The sequence below is a fragment of the Leucoraja erinacea genome, chromosome 4 (genome assembly GCF_028641065.1).
Source record: "Leucoraja erinacea ecotype New England chromosome 4, Leri_hhj_1, whole genome shotgun sequence".
NCBI classification, from domain to species: domain Eukaryota; kingdom Metazoa; phylum Chordata; class Chondrichthyes; order Rajiformes; family Rajidae; genus Leucoraja; species Leucoraja erinaceus.
The window spans coordinates 4432994-4452984 of NC_073380.1; the positions used below are offsets into that span (position 1 = coordinate 4432994).

Here is a 19991-nt window from a genome sequence, read left to right on the forward strand (position 1 = left end):
GGTTCACCAAACTGATTCCTGGGATGTCACGACTTTCATATGAAGAAAGACTGGATAGACTCGGCTTGTACTCGCTAGAATTTAGAAGCTTGAGGGGGGATCTTATAGAAAGTTACAAATTCTTAAGGGGTTGGACAGGCTAGATGTAGGAAGATTAAAACTTTCGATGTTGGGGAAGTCCAGGACAAGGGGTCACAGTTTAAGGATAAGGGGGAAATCTTTTAGGACCGAGATGAGGAAAACATTTTTCACACAGAGAGTGGTGAATCTCTGGAACTCCCTGCCACAGAAGGTAGTTGAGGCCACAGTTCATTGGCTATATTTAAGAGGGAGTTAGTTGTGGCCCTTGTGGCTAAAGGGATCAGGGGGTATGGAGAGAAGGCAGGTACGGGATACTGAGTTGGATGATCAGCCATGATCATATTGAATGGCGGTGCAGGCTCGAAGGGCCGAATGGTCTACTCCTGCACCTATTTTCTATGTTTCTATGTTTCTATGCTTTTTTCTTTAGATTCTGGAGTAGTTCCTGAGGATTGGCGAGTAGCTAACGTAACCCCACTTTTTAAGAAGGGAGGGAGAGAGAAAACAGGGAATTACAGACCAGTTAGTCTAACATCGGTAGTGGGGAAACTGCTAGAGTCAGTTATTAAAGATGGGATAGCAGCACATTTGGAAAGTACTCCTGCACCTATTTTCTATGTTTCTATCCTTCTAAATTCCCGTGAATACAAGCCCAGTCGACCCATTCTTACATCATATGTCAGTCCCGCCATCCCGGGATTTGTTAGGACACGTGGGCTCATTGGACTACTGGGCCTAGTTCCGTGCTCTATCACTCTGGGACAGATGCTGTCTGATCTGCCGAGTCCCACGGACACTTTGCTGCAGATTCCAACATCTGAATGTCCAGAGCAAGGCCTGCTGCTGTTTCCTGGAATAATACTGCTGTCCACAATAGTCATTGTGTAACTATTAACCACAGCGATCATTACCTGAGAGACTGAGTGTCTTGAGTCTGAACTCCATCCCGTAGAGAATGACAAAGCACAGACCGCTGTCCAGTTTCCGCGCCTCATCTGGGTATCGATCAAAATCCCTCGAGTTCTTCCCAGGTCGAATTTCTTTAATTTCCCGTATATCAACTGCACGAAACAGAAGAGAGACTTTGTGAAGCATCGAAACATGGAAACATCAGGGACAAAGCTTGTGATTGTTGCTCTTCAACATGTCTCCAGTCACACTTACAAACCTCCACACATGCACGACAGCAAGCATCATGTCAATAGACAATAGACAATAGGTGCAGGAGTAGGCCATTCGGCCCTTCGAGCCAGCACCGCCATTCAATGTGATCATGGCTGATCATCCACAATCAGTATCCCGTTCCTGCCCTCTCCCCATGTCCCCTGACTCCGCTATCTTTAAGAGCTCCATCTAGCTCTCTCTTGAAAGCATCCAGAGAACCGGCCTCCACCACCCTCTGAGGCAGAGAATTCCACAGACTCACCATTGTCTGAAAAAGTGTTTCCTCTTCTCCATTCTAAATGGCCTACTCCTTATTCTTAAACTGTGGCCCCGGTTCTGGACTCCCCCAACATCGGGAACATGTCTCCTGCCTCTAGCGTGTCCAAACCCTTAATAATCTTATATGTTTCAATAAGATATCCTCTCATCCTCCTAAACTCCAGAGTGAACAAGCCCAGCTGCTCCATTATCTCAGCATATGACAGTCTCTTACAAACTTCCACAATGCATGACAGAAAGCATTCCTGTCTGCCAACCAGTTCTCTTTCCATGTCCATACCCTACCCCCAATACTATGTGCTCTAATTTTGCATACTAATCTCTTGTGTTGGACCTTGTCAAAGGCTTTTTGAAAGTCCGGATACACCACATCCACTGGCTCTCCCTTATCCATTCTACAGTGCCCTCCATAATGTTTGGGACAAAGACCCAGCATTTATTTATTTGCCTCTGTACTCCACAACTTGAGATTTGTAATAGAAAAAAAATCACATGTGGTTAAAGTGCACATTGTCAGATTTTATTAAAGGGTTTTTTTATACATTTTGGTTTCACCATGTTAGTAATTACAGCGTGTTCTCCAGAGATGCTGCCAGGTGGGACTAGCGTAGATTGGGGATTTTGGTCAGCATGGGCAAGTTGGGCTGAAGGGACTGTTTCCGTGCGGTATGACTCTATGACTTGCTGAGTACAGGAAGAAGATGAAACACGTAAACAGGCTCTTCAGCCCAACCTGTCCACCCTGACAAAGATGGCCCATCTACGATAACTTGGTCGGCAAGGATGTGATGGGCCGAAGGGCCTGTTCCTGTGCTGTGTGACTTGTGGACTCTGGTCCAAGGGATCTCACCCCCCAGATGTCTGTGTAACCGACAGACCGAGGATGCTCACTGAATCAAAGTATTGTCTCCCCAACACAACTGGTGGCTCAGCGCCAGAGACCCGGGTTCCATCCTGACCACGGGTGCTGTCTGTACCCAGTTTGTACCTTCTCCCCATGACCTGCGTGGGCTTTCTCCGGGTGCCCCGGTTTCCTCCCTAGTGTGTGTAGGATAGTGTTAGTGTACGGAGGTCGCTGGTCGGCGCGGACTCGGTGGGACGAAGGGCCTGTTTCCATGCTGTATCTCTGAAGTAAAGTCTAACAATCAATATCCTAGATGTTGATGTACGTGGAGTACAGCTCTTCACCCACTCTCTCTAATGGCCTCTTTGCTTGACTTATTTTCTGTGCTTTTTATTCCAAGTAATACAAGGCTTCAGTGGTACAAAGGTGTGCAGACGGGCAGGTGGGCAGGTGTGTGGGCGGGCAGGTGGGCAGGTGGGGGAAGGTGTGTGGGTGGGGCAGGTGGGCAGGTGGGCAGTGTGTGGGCGGGCAGGTGTGGGTGGGCAGGTGGTGGGGTGGGCAGGTGTGGGTGGGCAGGTGTGTGGGTGGGCAGGTGTGTGGGTGTGGGTGGGGGTGGGCAGGTGTGTGGGCAGGGGGCAGATGTGTGGGTGGGCAGGTGTGTGGGTGGGCAGGTGTGTGGGTGGGCAGGTGTGTGGGTGGGTGGGGGCAGGTGTGGGTGGCAGGTGGGCAGGTGCAGGTGTGTGGGTGGGGCAGATGTGTGGGTGGGCAGATGTGTGTGGGTGGGCAGATGTGTGGGTGGGCAGGTGTGTGGGTGGGCAGGTGTGTGGGTGGGCAGGTGTGTGGGTGGGCAGGTGGGGTGGGCAGATGTGTGGGTGGGCAGGGGTGGGGGGCAGATATGTTTGTGGGCAGGTGTGGTGGGTGGGTGGGCAGGTGTGTGGGTGGGCAGCTGCTGTTCATACAATAGACCTCGCTGTTCCAAGTGTAAAGTCCATCTACGCTGTAGCCAAGGCCACTTCACTCTGACCAATAGCCTTTTCAAAATCCACTTCCTATCTCAAATAGAAGAGGCTTTGTTGACAAAGTCTGGCCAATGGCTCGTGGTGCTGACACACGCAAACGTCCAAATGTCCACATCTCTGCTCCTCAGCTTGTCTCCACTGACTCCACAGTGGGTGGGGGAGGAGGGGAGACAGGAAGGGGGGGAGGGAGTATGGAGGGGGACGATGGTGCAGCTGATTGTCAACGTGCGGTCCCTGTACAATGTCAGGAAGTGACAGGGTGGAGGGTGGTCAGTGAATGGGGAAAGGCAGTGACCAACGGAAAGCTCTGGGTCACTACATCCTGTCTCTGTCTCCAGCACTGCAAACCACCGCAAAGCAACGCTGGCCAGGCTGCATCTGGAGTATAATCAGCAATGTTGGGCACCATATCTGAGGAAGAATGTGCCGGCTCTGGAGAGGGTCCAGAGGAGCTTTACAAGAAAGGAACTGCAGATGCTGGTTTAAATCGAAGACAGACACAAAAAGCCGGGGTAACTCAGCGGGACAGGGAGCATCTCTGGAGAGAAGGAATGGGTGACGTTTCGGGTCGACACCCCAGGAATGAGTGGGTTAACATATGATGAGCGTTTGTCGGCACTGGGCCTGTACTCGCTGGAGTTTAGCAGAATGAGGGGGGGACCTAATTGAAACGTACAGAATAATGAAAGGCTTGGATAGAGTGGATGTGGAGAGGATGTTTCCACTAGTGGGAGTCTAGGGCTAGAGGTCATAGCCTCAGAATTAAAGAATGGGAGGAGATGAGGAGGAATTTCTTTGATGTCAAAATCGTTCACAAACAGCACAAATCTCTGCGTAACTCCAAAGGTCACAGACATCGAGCCTGAACCACAATCCACGACAGCCCTCTGTCTTATAACGTTGAGATTAGTTTCAGTTCAGTTTAGTGATACTGCGTGGAAACAGGCCCTTCGGCCCACTGAGACTATGCCGACCATCCATTGCCCACTAACACTAGTTCAGTTTAGAGATACAGCGTGGAAACAGGCCCTTCAGCCCACCGAGTCTGCACCGACCAGCGACACTAACACTATCCTACACACACTAGGGACAATTTACACTTACACCAAGCCAATTAACGTACAAATCTTTGGAGTGTGGGAGGAAACTGGAAAACCCACGCAGGTCACGGGGAGAACGTACAAACTCCGTACAGACAGCACCCGTAGTCAGGATCGAACCCAGGTCTCTGGCGCTGTGAGGCAGCAACTCTACCGCTGCGCCACCGTGCCGTACAATAGTAAGGCAGATGTGAGTACGCGGGATTCCGTGAACGTTTATCGTCTAAAGCCCATCGCTAGAGGCTCAATGGTGTTACAGATTACACACAGACACAGAGACACAGAGACACAGAGACAGAGACACAGAGACACAGAGACAGAGACACAGAGACACAGAGGCACACAGAGACAGAGACACAGAGACACAGAGTCACAGAGACACAGAGACACAGATACACAGAGTCACAGAGACACAGAGACACAGAGACACAGTCACAGTCACAGAGACACAGAGACACAGATACACAGAGTCACAGGGTCAGAGACACAGAGACACAGTCACACAGTCACAGAGACACAGAGACACAGAGACACAGAGACACAGAGACACAGACACAGAGACACAGAGACACAGAGACACAGAGACACAGAGGCAGACACACACAAAGACACAGAGACTAAGCGCCACAGAAACACACACACACACAGTCACAAACACACAAACTCAGTCACACAGACACAGAGACACAGAGACAGAGACACAGAGACAGAGAGACACAGACACAGAGACACAGAGACAGAGACACAGAGACACAGTCACACAGTCACACAGAGACACAGAGACACAGAGACACAGAGTCACAGACACAGAGACACAGAGACACAGAGACACAGAGACACACAGACACACAGACACACAGACACAGAGACACAGAGACACAAACAGTGATAAAGTGTGGACAAAGGCCCTTCGGCCCAACTTGCCCACACCGGCCAACATCTCCCATCTACACTCTAGTCCCACCTGACTGCGCTTGGCCCATATTTCTGCAAAACCCACCACCCTGTGTGTGAAAAAGTTACCCCTCAGAGTTCCTATTAAATCTTTTCCCCTTCACCTTGAACCAATGTCCTCTGGTCCTCGATTCACCTACTCTGGGCAAGAGACACTGTGTATCGACCCGGTCGATTCATCTGCTAGAAGGATAGTTCACAAGTTCACGTTATAGGGGTAGAATTCGGCCATTCGGCCAATCGAGTCCACTCCGCCATTCATGGCTGAAATCTGCCTCCTAATCCCATTCTCCTGCCTTCTTCCCAGAACCCTCAACACCCGTTCTAATCAAGGCCTCCACAGCCGTCAGTGGCAATGAGTTCCACAGATTCACTACCCTCTGACTAAAGAAGTTCCTCCTCACCTCCTTTCTATAAGAGCACCCTCTAATTCTGAATGGAAGGATATCAGTGCGCTTGGAGAGGTGCGACTGATGGAAGTGGAAGGTGGGGATGTGGAAACATCAGGAAGTAGAGCTTGTTTTCATTTGACTGGGACTCGCCTGATACAGAGGAAACTCACTAGATTTATCCGGGCTGACTGGCAAACAAACTCCACGTCAACGCAGGAGGTCAAGTAGGACAGACAACCAGGCTGGATGTTCACACGACAAACTGCAGATCCCGGATCCTCTGTCGAACATACTGTCTGTGTCTCTGTGTGTCTGTGTCTCTGTGTCTCTGTGTCACAGTAGGTGCAGGAGTAGGCCATTCGGCCCTACACGCCAGCACCGCCACTCAATATGATCATGGCTGATCATCCCCAATCAATACCCCGTTCCTGCCTTTTCCCCATAACCTTTGATTCTGTTAGCCCTAAGAGCTATATCTAACTCTCTCTTGAAAACATCCAGTGAATTGGCCTCCACTGCCTTCAGTGGCAAAGAATTCCACAGATTCACAACTCTCTGGGTGAAAATGGCTTTGGTGGATGGGAAAAGTTTCGAGGGAAGGTAAACACAAAATGTTGGAGCAACTCAGTGGGTCAGGCAGCATCTCTGGAGAGGAGGACTGGGTGACGTTTTAGGTCGAGACCCTTCTTCAGACCCTTCCTGACCTGAAACGTCACCCATTCCTTCTCTCCAGAGATGCTGCCTGTCCCGCTGAGTTACTCCAACTTCTTGTGTCTATCTTTGGTTTAAACCAGCATCTGCAGTTCCTTCACAAACAGGGCATGGAGGGATAGGGGCCATGGCAGCACAAAGGCCCAGTGGCAGAGTTGAAACATGGTAATGATCCACCAATATAATCAAAGACCAGTCGCACCCTGGCCACTCCCTCTTCTCCCCTCTCCATAGGGCAAGAGGTACAGAAGTGTGAAAACGCACACCTCCAGATTCAAGGGGTGTTTCATCCCAGCTGTTATCAGGCAACTGAACCATCCTCTCACCAACTAGAGAGGGTCCTGGCCTCCCATCTACCACATTGGAGACCCTCAGACTATCTTTAATCGGACTTTATCTTGCACTAAATGGATCGATTGTAATCATGTATTGTTTTTCCGCTGACTGGTTAGCACGCAACAAAAGCTTTTCACTGTGCCTCGGTACACGTGACAATAAACTAAACACAAAAGCATCCCCCCCCATCTCTCTCCCTCCGTCACTCCCCCCACCCCCCACGTCCAGGGCCAGTGTTACTCGTCCCCACAGCGCTGGTGGTCACAGCCCCGGCCCCAGTCTGTCCGCACTCCTCATCATCATCAAAGCCGCACTTCATCCTCACTCCGGCAACACTGTGGGTTCTTGTGAAAATAAACCTCTGTGCTGAGACTCTGCAGCTCACACCATCGCCTGAGTGAGGCTCTGTGTATCACAGCCAGGCTGCCCACAGCAACACTCCCTGCACAGAGTCCGCCACCAGCCTCACACACACACACACGTGGAAGTCTAGTCACACACGCTGAACACACACACACACACACACACACACACACACACACACACACACACACACACACACACACACACACACACACACACACACACACACGCACACACGCACACACACACACACGTGGAAGTCTAGAGTCACACACGCTGAACACACACACACACACACGTGGACACACACACACACACACACAACACACACACACACACACAGCACACACGCTGAACACACACACACACACACACACACACAAAAATATGTATGTGATACCAGTGTGGATATCATGTATGTGTCACACACACACACACACACACACACACACACACACACACACACACACACACACACACACACACACACACACACACACACGTGGAAGTCTAGTCACACACGCTGAACACACACACACACACACGTGGAAGTCTAGTCACACACGCTGAACACACACACACACACACGTGGAAGTCTAGTCACACACGCTGAACACACACACACACACACACGTGGAAGTCTAGTCACGACACGTCCACTCCACACAACACACACACACACACACACACACACACACACACCACACATGCACACACACACCTGCTGAGTGGCCTGACCGCACGTCTGTGAAACTCACGCCACCTATCCAGTTCTCCACAGATGTGCCTGACCATGCTGAGGTGACGTTTCACCGGCACTCTGTGTAACTCAGCGGGTCAGGCAACATCTGTGGAGAACATGGATAGGTGACGTCCAGACTGGGGTGAAGACCAGACTATTGGATGTGCGGAGGTTTGCTGATGCATCTTGGAGAGCTGCCAGAGGGTGAAGAATATCCATCAACATGACCTTGGTCCAGACGGAGAGAACAACCCACACGCGTGGCCATTGCCAAGGGGATTCCCACGCTCAGACCGTACTCCTTCAGTGAACAGACTCATACAGTCTCGACCCAAAACCTCACCCATCCCACACTCCAGGGATGCTGCTTGTCCCGTTGAGTTCCTCCAGCATTTTGTGCCTATCTCCGGTGTAAACCAGCATCTGCAGTTCCTTCTCACACATATTGTTTGAGTTTAGTTTCATCGTGGCTTGGTTCGGCAACTTGAGCGTCCAGGAGCAGAAAAGAATGCAGAACGTTGTGACCACTGCCCAGTCCATCATCGGCTCTGACCTCCCCACCATCGAGGGGATCTATCGCAGTCACTGCCTGAAAAAGGCTGCCAGCATCATCAAGGACCCACACCATCCTGGCCACACACTCATCTCTCCGCTGCCATCAGGTAGAAGGTACAGGAGCCTGAAATCTGGAACATCCAGGTTCAGGAATAGCTACTTCCCCACAGCAATCAGGCTATTAAACTCACCATCAAACAAACTCTCAACTATAGCAGCCTATTGCACTTTATCTGTTTATTTATGTGTATATATATATGGTCTATGCTAAATAGACACACTGAACTGTTCTGTATTTATGCTTACAATATTCTGTTGTGCTGCAGCAAGCAAGAATTTCATTGTTGTATCTGGGTCACATGACAATAAACTCTCTTGACTTGACTTGACTTTATTGTCCCGTGTACCGAGGTACAGTGAAAAGCTTTTGTTGCGTGCTAACCAGTCAGCAGAAAGACAACACATGATTACAATCGAGCCGTCCACAGTGTACAGATACAGGATAACGGGAATAATATTCAGTGCAGGATAAAGTCCAGTCAAGTCCAATCATAGATAATCCGAGGGTCTCATATTGTGATACAGCATGGAAACAGGCCCTTCGGCCCAACATGTCCATGCCGACCAACGTGCCCCATCTACACTAGTCCCACATGCCCATGTTTGGCCCATATCCCTCTAAACCTTTCCTATCGATGTCCAAGCATCAACCTATTAAACATTACTACCTCCAAATAGACTCTGAACTGCCTCGACCAGGGATCATTGCATTAGACTTTACACCACTATTTTCCATGGAGATTTGTTTTTTTATATATAAATACAGTGAAGAAAGCGAATGGCATGTTGGCCTTCATAACGAGAGGAGTTGAGTATAGGAGCAAAGAGGTCCTTCTGCAGTTGTACAGAGCCCTAGTGAGACCACACCTGGAGCATTGTGTGCAGTTTTGGTCTCCGAATTTGAGGAAGGACATTCTTGCTATTGAGGGAGTGCAGCGTAGGTTCACCAGGTTAATTCCCGGGATGGCGGGACTGTCATATGCTGAGAGAATGGAGCGGCTGGGCTTATATACTCTGGAATTTAGAAGGATGAGAGGATATCTCAACGAAACATATAAGATTGTTAAGGGTTTGGATAAGCTAGGGGCAGGAAACAAGTTCCCGATGTTGGGGGAGTCCAGAACCAGGGGCCACAGTTTAAGAATAAGGGGTAAGCCATTTAGAATGGAGACGAGGAAACACTTTTTCACACAGAGAGTTGTGAGTCTGTGGAATTCTCTGGCCTCAGAGGGCGGTGGAGGCTGGTTCTCTGGATGCTTTCAAGAGAGAGCTAGATAGGGCTCTTGAAGATAGCGGAGTCAGGGAATATGGGGAGAAAGCAGGAACGGGATACTGATTGGGGATGATCAGCCATGATCACATTGAAGGGCCGAATGGCCTACTCCTGCGCCTATTGTCTAATACAGAACGTTTTGTCGTTGTTTATTACAGTTTTATAGAGCACTATATTTAAATATCTGTTGTGCTGCTGCAAAGTAAGAATTTCAATATTCCTCTTTGGACAGACAAGGATAAGCCACTCTCGACTGTTTAGCAACTCTGTAAAGCTGCAGAGACATCGTGCAGAGGTCCTGGTTGGACGTGGCATCTGCAGAGATGCTGTGAGAGAAGGCCCTGCTCTTCCACCCAGAGAGTGGTGAATCTGTGGAATTCTCTGCCACAGAAGGCAGTGGAGGCCAATTCACTGGATGACTTCAAGAGAGAGTTAAGGGCCTGTCCCACTTACGCAACTTTTTCGGCGAATGCCAGCACCCGTCGTCGGTCATTGCAGGTCGACGAAAATGTTCAACATGTTGAAAATCCAGCGGCGACCAGAACAAGGTACGACTCTACGGGCGACTACTCACGGCAATACAGGCTTCACCCCGCGACATGTCGACACGTGACGCCTGTATGGTCGTGAGTCGTCTCCTCAGTCACCCAAAGATTCATAGCGTCTTTCTGGTCGCCGCTGGATTTTCAACCTGTTGGCAATTTTCGGCAACGTATGGCGGGTGCCGGCAATCGCCGAAAATGTCGCGTAAGTGGGACAGGCCCTTTAGATTTAGCTCCAAGAGTTAAAGAAATCAAGGGATATGGGGAGAAAGCAGGAATGGGGTACTGATTGTGGATGATCAGCAATGTTCATATTGAAACATAGAAACATAGAAATTAGGTGCAGGAGTAGGCCATTCGGCCCTTCGAGCCTGCACCGTCATTCAATATGATCATGGCTGATCATCCAACTCTGAATCCCGTACCTGCCTTCTCTCCATACCCCCTGATCCCCTTAGCCACATCTAACTCCCTCTTAAATATAGCCAATGAACTGGCCTCAACTACCCTCTGTGGGAGAGAATTCCACAGATTCACCACTCTCTGTGTGAAAAGAGTTCTTCTCATCTTGGTTTTAAAGCATTTCCCCTTTAACCTTGGAAGCTATGTGGGCCCTTGTTCTGGACTCCCCAACATCGGGAACAATCTTCCTGCAAGTAGCCTGTCCAACCCCTTAAGAATTTTGTAAGTTTCTATAAGATCCCCGCTCAATCTTCTAAATTCTAGAGAGTATAAACCAAGTCTATCCAGTCTTTCTTCATAAGACAGTCCTGACATCCCAGGAATCAGTCTGGTGAACCGTCTCTGAACTCCCTCTATGGCAATAATGTCCTTCCTCAGATTTGGAGACCAAAATGGTGGTGCTGGCTGGAAGGGCCGAATGGCTATTGACTATGTTTCTAGGAGTGGTCCACGTCCACCACGGCAGTTTGAGGGGTAGAGTGTAGCCGGCCGCTTGGTAACAGAGGCACTGTTGTAGGAGAAGGTGAGAGAGTGTGGGCTGGAGAATGGATTCTCTGTGAGTGCTTGCAGACACCGTGAACATTGGAATCTATCTGGGCAGCTGGTGCTCAGCAGTCAACATTGTGAGCCACAAGTAACTGGGCAAGATCAACACAGCAACAACACACAGCCCTGTAGCCCGAACCAGCGCGGAAACAGGCCCTTCGGCCCACCCAGTCCGTGCCGTCCAGCGATCCCCGCACGTTAACACTATCCTACACACACCAGGAACAATATTACATTTTAACCAAGCCAATTAACCTAGAATAACCAACCTTACTTTGGAGTGTGGGAGGAAACCGGAGCACCCGGAGAAAACCCACGCAGGTCACGGGGAGAACGTGCAAACTCCGTACAGGCAGCACCCGTAGTCAGGATTGAACCTGGGTCTCTGGCGCTGTGAGGCAGCAGCTCTACCGCTGCGCCACCGTGACGCCCATGACGTGGATGCTCCCGCAAGCTCCACGCTGCGGTGGCCGGAGCAGAGATGAGATTGTGCCAACGGCAACATCATCACAGGCCTCGCTGCCACCGGTCAACACTCTGTCTCCTGACGTACAACGTGTATGGCAGCGCTCTGGCCAACTGCCCAATGCACAGGTCATTCAACCAGAAACAAACCACTCAGAGCCACAGTCACACAGAGACACACGGAGACACACAGAGACACACAGAGACACAGACACACAAGAGACACAGAGACACACAGAGACACACACACACACACAGAGACACACAGAGACACAGAGACACAGAGACACACAGACACAGAGACACACAGACACACAGACACAGACACACACAGACACACAGACACACACACAGAGACACAGAGACACAGAGACCCAGAGACCCAGAGAGAGACACACAGAGACACAGAGACACAGAGTCACACAGACATGCAGTGTAAGAACAGGCCATTTGGCACAACTTGCTCACACCAACCTATATATCCCATCTACACTAGTCCCAACTTTAGGGGTGGCGCAGCGGTAGAGTTGCTGCCTTTCAGCGCCGGAGACCCGGGTTCGATCCCGACTACGGGCGCTGTCTGTACGGAGTTTGTACGTTCCCCCCCGTGACCTGCGTGGGTTTACTCCAGGTGCTCCGGTTTCCTCCCACACTCCAAATACATCCAGGTTTGTAGGTTAAATGGCTTGGTATAAATGTAAAATTGTCCCTAGTGTGTGTAGGATAGTGTTATGTGTGGGGATCGCTGGACGGTACAGACTCGAAGGGCCTGTTTCCACGCTGTATCTCTAAACTAAACAACCTCCTCTGGCAGCTTGTTCCATACACCCTGTGTGAACAAGTTGCCCCTCGGGTTCCTATTAAATCTTTCCCCTCTCACTGTATACCCATGTCCGCTGGTTCTCGATTCCCCTACTCTGGGTAAAAGACTCTGTGCGCCTATCCTGTAGAGTGTGTTTTTAGGAGGCCTTTACATGGGCACATGGATGTGCAGGGCATGGAGGGGTATGGATGTCGAGGAGAGGACATTAACTTGGCATCATGTTGGCCTGGTATAACGTGGACCGCTCTATATTCTATCTCCATCTCTCTGCAATGCCACGCAACGCTCTGCTGCTGTCAAATATTACACTTTAGAATTTACAGATACAGCGTGGAAACAGGCCCTTCGGCCCACCGAGTCCGTGCCGACCAGCGATCCCCGCACACTAACACTATCTTACACCAAGGACAATTCACATCTATACCCAAGCCAATTAACCTACAAACCTGCATGCCGTTCGAGTGTCTGGGAGGAAACCGAAGATCTTGGAGAAAACCCACGCAGGTCACGGGGAGAACGTACAAACTTCGTACAGACAGCGCCCATTGTCGGGATTGAACCCGTGTCTCTGTTGCCGTGAGGCAGCAGCTCTACCGCTGCGCCACCATGCTGCCCACAAATGTCTCACATGTTCTTTGTACCTGTAGCAACTTGGGCGGCTAAGCGGGTAGATCAGGTGCCTCACAGAGCCAGAGACCTGGGTTTAATCCTCACCTCGGGTGCTGTCTATGTGGAGTTTGCACGGTCACCCCGTCACCACGTAAGTAATTTATGTTCAGATTGGCTTCCGACTCTTGTCTGAGTCCATGTTTCTGTGAAGCTGCTGCAAGCACGATTTCCTTTGTACCTGTATCTTAACTGTACCTGCACCTCACCTGTACCTGAACCTCGCCAAACTCGCCCATCCGACAATGGACTTGAACTTTTCCACTGTGCCACATCACAGACAGGATGTCCAAAGGGGCTTCTCACTACTGGCTACATCCTGGAGGCGGAGTTGGAGTTGGATTCACGGGAGGTTGATCTTGGAGGGAGGATGGTCCTCAAACTGCGGAGCATCCTGGACAATACAGCCCACCCCCTCCATGACACACTGGTCAACCTGAGGAGCACCTTCAGCAACAGACCGTTCCACCAAGATGCAGCACAGAACGCCACAGGAGATCCTTCTTCCCTGTGGCTATAAAACTGTACAACTCCTCCCCGCTTCTGTCGTGGGGTAGACTGAGACTGACCCCCACCTCCCCAATCTTTGTACATCCCCAATCCTTTCCACTCGTCATTTTAATTCCATGTTTCATGTATTTTGTGTTTTATAACTGTTGGCCGATCAATATCCCTCCGGGGATGAATAAAGTTCTATCTGGTCGAGTCGTATCGTATAACTATTTTGCAGTAACGTTGAAGGCTGAAGGTGATCCTGCCATTTGCTGCCTGTTGAGCTGAGTTCCTCCAGCATTTATTGTCGACCTTGTGAATGAAGACAATGCTGATTTCATCGTTTGCTCTCCAGCCCCAGCCACGGCCACACCTCTCCATGTCCTCACCGCTGAGCGATGACAAATACTGATGAACTCAGTCACAGCGGGACCTTGCTTCACCACAACCAATTACAGTCTTTATGTGTAGGAAGGAACTTTAAACCACATGCTGGTTTAAACCGACGACACACACAAAATGCTGGAGTAACTCAGCGGGTCAGGCAGCATCTCTGGAGAGAAAGAATGGGTGACGTTTTGGGTCGGGTCTGAACAGGGGTCCCGACCTGAAACGTCACCTATCCATGTTCTCCGCAGATGCTGCCTGACCCGCTGAGTTACTCCAGCTTTTTGTGTCCATCAAAGGTGGAGCCCACCAGGGTTGCCTGTGGTCCGAGTGTTAACGAGTTATACACACATTCTGTATTATACATACAGGCCATTCTGCTGTGTGTAACCTGTCTATGACGTGGACATGTGGCTGAGATATTCCCGGGCTTCTCTGCAAGCCCAGTTTCTCTGGGCCCTGGCGTTCAGGGATGAGAGAGACTTGATGCTTCCTGTCGGAGCGACTTCCTCACACAACACGGACATTCCTGCCTCCCTCGTCAATACACAAATATAACCACTGGGCATTCTGAAGCACCTTGCCCTCACCATTGACATGTGTTTTAGACAATAGACAACAGGTGCAGGAGTAGGCCATTCGGCCCTTCGAGCCAGCACCGCCATTCAATGTGATCGTGGCTGATCATCCCCAATCAGTACCCCGTTCCTGCCTTCTCCCCATATCCCCTGACTCCGCTATCTTTAAGAGCCCAATCTAGCTCTCTCTTGAAAGTATCCAGAGAACCGGCCTCCACCGCCCTCTGAGGCAGAGATTTCCACAGACTCACAACTCTCTGTGTGAAAAAGTGTTTCCTCGTCTTCGTTCTAAATGGCTTACCCCTTATTCTTAAACTGTGGCCCCTGGTTCTGGACTCCCCCAACATCATACCGTCCTGATAAATACAACACCCAGTGTCTACAACAATCCTTCCCTCTGATTATTGCGGGTGTCGAGGGTTATGGGGAGAAGGCAGGAGAATGGGGTTAGGAGGGAGAGATAGAAACGTAGACATAGAAAATAGGTACAGGAGAAGGCCATTCGGCCCTTCGAGCCAGCACCACCATTCATAGTGATCATGGCTGATCATCCCCAATCAGTACCTGCCATCTCCCCATATCCCTTGATTCCACTAGCCCCTAGAGCTCTATCTAACTCTCTCTTAAATCCATCCAGTGACTTGGCCTCCACTGCCCTCTGTGGCAGGGAATTCCACCAATTCAAAACTCTCTGGGTGAAAAAGTTTTTTCTCACCTCAGTCTTAAATGGCCTCCCCTTTATTCTAAGACTGTGGCCCCTGGTTCTGGACTCGCCCAACATTGGGAACATGTTTCCTGCATCTAGCTTGTCCAGTCCTTTTATAATTTTATATGTTTCTATAAGATCCCCCCTCATTCTTCTAAACTCCAGTGAATACAAGCCTAGTCTTTTCAAACTTTCCTCATATGACAGTCTCGCCATCCCAGGGATCAATCTTGTGAACCTACGCTGCACTGCCTCAATCACAAGGATGTCCTTCCTCAAATTAGGAGACCAAAACTGTACGCAATACTCTAGATGTGGTCTCACCAGAGCCCTGTACAACTGCAGAAGAACCTCTTTACTCCTAACCTGAAATCCTCTTGTTATGAAGGCCAACATTCCATTAGCTTTCTTCACTGCCTGCTGTACCTGCATGCCAACTTTCAGTGACCGGCGTACAAGGACACCCAGGTCTCGCTGTACCTCCCCATTGCCTAACCTAACCCCATTGAGATAATAATCTGCCCCCTTGTTTTTGCCACCAATGTGGATAACCTCACATTTATCTATATTTTACTTCATCTGCCACGCATCTGCCCACTCACTCAACCTGTCCAGGTCACCCTGCAACCTCCTAACATCCTCTTCACAGTTCACACTGCCACCCAGCTTTGTGTCGTCCACAAACTTGCTAGTGTTGCTCCTAATTCCCTCTTCCAAATCATCAATATATGGTAAACAGTTGCGGCCCCAACACCGAGCCTCGCGGCACTCCACTCGCCACTGTCTGCCATTCTGAAAAGGACCCGTTCACTCCTACTCTTTGCTTCCTGTTGGCCAACCAATGTTCTATCCCTGTCAACACCCTACCCCCAATACCATGTGCTCTAATAGATCAGACATGATTGAATGGCAGAGTAGACTTGATGGGCCGAATGGCATAATTCTGCTCCTATTCCTTATGACCTTATACTGTGTAAGATATCCAATTGCTCTGCAAGTCTGGATTGTGAAAGACACTGCCCATTGATCGTGAATTGATTAGTGGTCTGCTACATTGCCAAAGGTATCCTGTATCTGCACACTGCGAATGGATCGATTGTAATCATGTATAGTCTTTCCGCTGACTGGCTAGCACACAACAAAAGCTTCCTCCCACACTCCAAAGACGTACATGTTTGGAGGTTAATTAATTAATTAGCCAGCACTGCCATTCAATGTGACCATGGCTGATCATCTAAAATCAGTAGGTAGACAAAAATGCTGGAGAAACTCAGTGGGTGCAGCAGCATCTATGGAGCAAAGGAAATAGGCAACGTTTCGGGTCGAAACCCTTCTTCAGACCCAAAACGTTGCCTATTCCTCCTGTCCAGAGATGCTGCCTGATCCGCTGAGGTGACTATTTGTGGCTATCTCCAGTCCAGTGCCGATCTCACACCCTGCCTGTGCATGTGTTCCACCGACGCCTGGCGCAAGATCACAGCTTGTATTTGGTTTAGAAAAATAGTGGGAGCAAGTTCCTCATCAGCAGAGCAGAGGGAGAGAGAAATAACTGGAAAAACAAATGGGTTCAGTAATGAAGGAACTCTGTGGCTGTGTTGGGTGGGTTGGGGTCTTCACCCTTCTCCCTCCCCCCTCCCTTCATCCCCCCTCGCTCCCTCCCTTCCCTCTTCCTCCATCTCCTTTGGGGAGAAAGCAGGAACGGGGTACTGATTTTAGATGTTTAAGAAGGAATTTCAGATGCTGGAAAATCGAAGGAAGACAAAAATGCTGGAGAAACTTAGCGGGTGAGGCAGCATCTATGGAGTGAAAGAAATAAGTGACGTTTCGGGCCGAAACCCTTCAGCATTTTTTGTCCACCTTACCCTTCAATATCTCTACTTTATCTCTCTCCTAAGTCCTAAGGGTCTCGACCAGAAACGTCACCCATTCCTTCTCTCCAGAGATGCTGCCTGACCCGCTGAGTTACACTAGCACTCTGTGAAACGTCACCTATCCATGTTCTCCACACAGATGCTGCCTGACCCGAATTACACCAGCACTCTGTGAAACGTCACCTATCCATGCTCTCCACAGATTTTGCCTGACCCGCTGAGTTACACCAGCACTCTGTGAAACGTCACCTATCCATGTTCTCCACAGATGCTGCCTGACCCGCTGAGTTACTCCAGCACTCTGTGAAAGATCACCTATCCATGTTCTCCACAGATGCTGCCTGACCCGCTGAGTTACTCCAGCAGTTCCTTCCTACACATCTATATTTAAGAACATTTTCCCTGTGGAATGCACTTCCTTCCCACAGACAGGTCTGGAGACCACGGAGTCAACAGTTGGAGAAGAGACTTCCTTTGCAAATATTGATGATCTGATTCAAATATGTAAACAAGTTATAACGAGAAAAATATACCCAAACATTGCATCATCACGGTTTCTAAATGAACCAATTAAAACCCCTTTTTCCCACTATTTTCATCATTGGTAGCTGAAATCTCTTACGCCCAAGAAAAGCTACAAATAAATAAAAATTAAGCTTCTGACTTAGATGCAGAGTCACACAGCACAGAAACAGGCCCTTTGGCCCAACTCATCCATGGTAACCCAGATGCCCCATCTAAGCCAGTCCCATTTGCCCACATTTGCCCCATATTCCTCCAAACCTTCCTATCCATGTTCCTGGCCAAATTTATTTTCAAAATTGTTATTGTACCTTTTGGTTTAGTTTACAGCACGGAAACAGGCCCTTCGGCCCACTGAGTCTGTGCCAACCAGCGATCACCCGCACACTAACACTATCCTGCACACACTAGGGACAATTTACATTTACACCAAGCCAATTAACCTACAAACCTGCACGTCTTTGGAGTGTGGGAGGAAACCGAGGATCCCGGAGAAAACACACACAGATCACGGGGAGAACAAATTAATGTATTCCTCTATAATATCCTTGAGAAGCAATACTCTTCACATCAATCAACATTTAATGATTGGTTTTGCCCAGATACCCTGTCCACTGTCAGCTTTCTATAATCAGCATTGGCTGATCAGCCTGATGTAGGAAAGATGTCATTAAGCTGGGAAGAATGTTGAGAAGATTTATGTTGCCAGGACTAGAGGGTGTGAGCTATAGGGAGAGGTTGAGTAGGCTGGGTCCCTATTCCTTGGAGTGCGGGAGGATGAGGGGAGATTTGATAGAGGTGTATAAAATCATGAGGATAACAGATAGGATAGATGAGTCTGTTGATTCCGTGGTCTCCAGACCTCCTCTATGGACAGAGTAGGGGAATCAAAAACCAGAGGACATAGGTTTAAGGTGAGCGGGGAAAGATTGAAAAGGAACCTGAGGGGCAACCTTTTCACACAAAGGTTGGTGATGAATGGAACGAGCTGCCAGAGGAGATAGTTGAGGCAGGGACAATAACATCATTTAAAAGATACTTGGACAGGTACATGGATAGGACAGGTTTCGAGGGATATGGGCCAAACGCAGGCAGGTGGGGCACGATGGTCGGCATGAACAGGTTGGGCTGAAGGGCCTGTTTCCATATTTTTGACTCTGACTCCGTGATTATGATGAAGGTTAATGAGGTGGATGTTTCTTCAATGGCCTATCTGTAGCTGATGCTGTTCACGGACATCTCTGGCCAGATTCCATGCAGTTTGACTGTGACTACAACTCATAAATCCCGAGGTGATTGGAGCAGAATTAGGCCATTCGGCCCATCAAGTCTATTCCGCCATTCAATCATGGCTAATCTATCTCTCCCCCTCAACCCCATTCTCCTGCCTTCTCCCCATAACCCCTGAGACCCGTACTAATCATGAATCTATCTATCTCTGCCTTAAAAATATCCACTGACTTGGCCTCCACAGCCGTCTGTGGGAAAGAATTCCACAGATTCACCACCCTCTGACTGAAGAAATTCCTCCTCATCACAATTCAACAATTTAAACATTTTGTTTGTTCTCCCTGTGACCCGCATGGGTTTTCTCCGGGTGCTCCTGTTTCCTCCCACACTCCAAAGATGTGCAGGTTTGTAGGCTAATTGGCTTTGGTAAAAATTTGTAAAATGTCCCTAGTGTGTGTAGGATAGTGCTCGGGTGCAGGGATCGCTGGTCGGCACGGAATCAACGGGCCAAAAGGCCTGTTTCCACGCTGTATCTTTAAACTAAACTCGAGTATGTGAGTCCGGGGGGGGGGGGTTGTAGGATGACTAACTGTAGTGGGATGGTAAACATGGTGCAAGGAAGTGCTGGTGATGGTGGGAGTGCCTGAGATTATCTACATTCACGGCCTGGTGATTAGTGAATTAAGATTCTGGTTTTTAAAAAATCAGGTCTCATTTTGATTCATGAGTGCATTTGCTTCAGAAAATGTAGTCACATCCTCTCATAACCTTTGTTTAAGAAAGAACTGGAGATGCTGGAAAAATCAAAGGTAGACAAAAAATGCTGGA

At 49.3% G+C, this 19991-nt stretch overlaps 1 protein-coding gene across 1 annotated transcript in view; it reads right to left on the minus strand.

Annotated features, from left to right (window-relative positions):
- LOC129696002 (1-phosphatidylinositol 4,5-bisphosphate phosphodiesterase gamma-1-like) overlaps positions 1-19991 on the minus strand; it is a 130152-nt gene that overhangs the window by 100527 nt on the left and 9634 nt on the right. Inside the window, exon 2 of the mRNA XM_055633422.1 lies at positions 993-1142. Within this exon, the coding sequence (XP_055489397.1) occupies positions 993-1142 (150 nt within the window). The remainder of the gene's footprint in view (positions 1-992; positions 1143-19991) is intronic.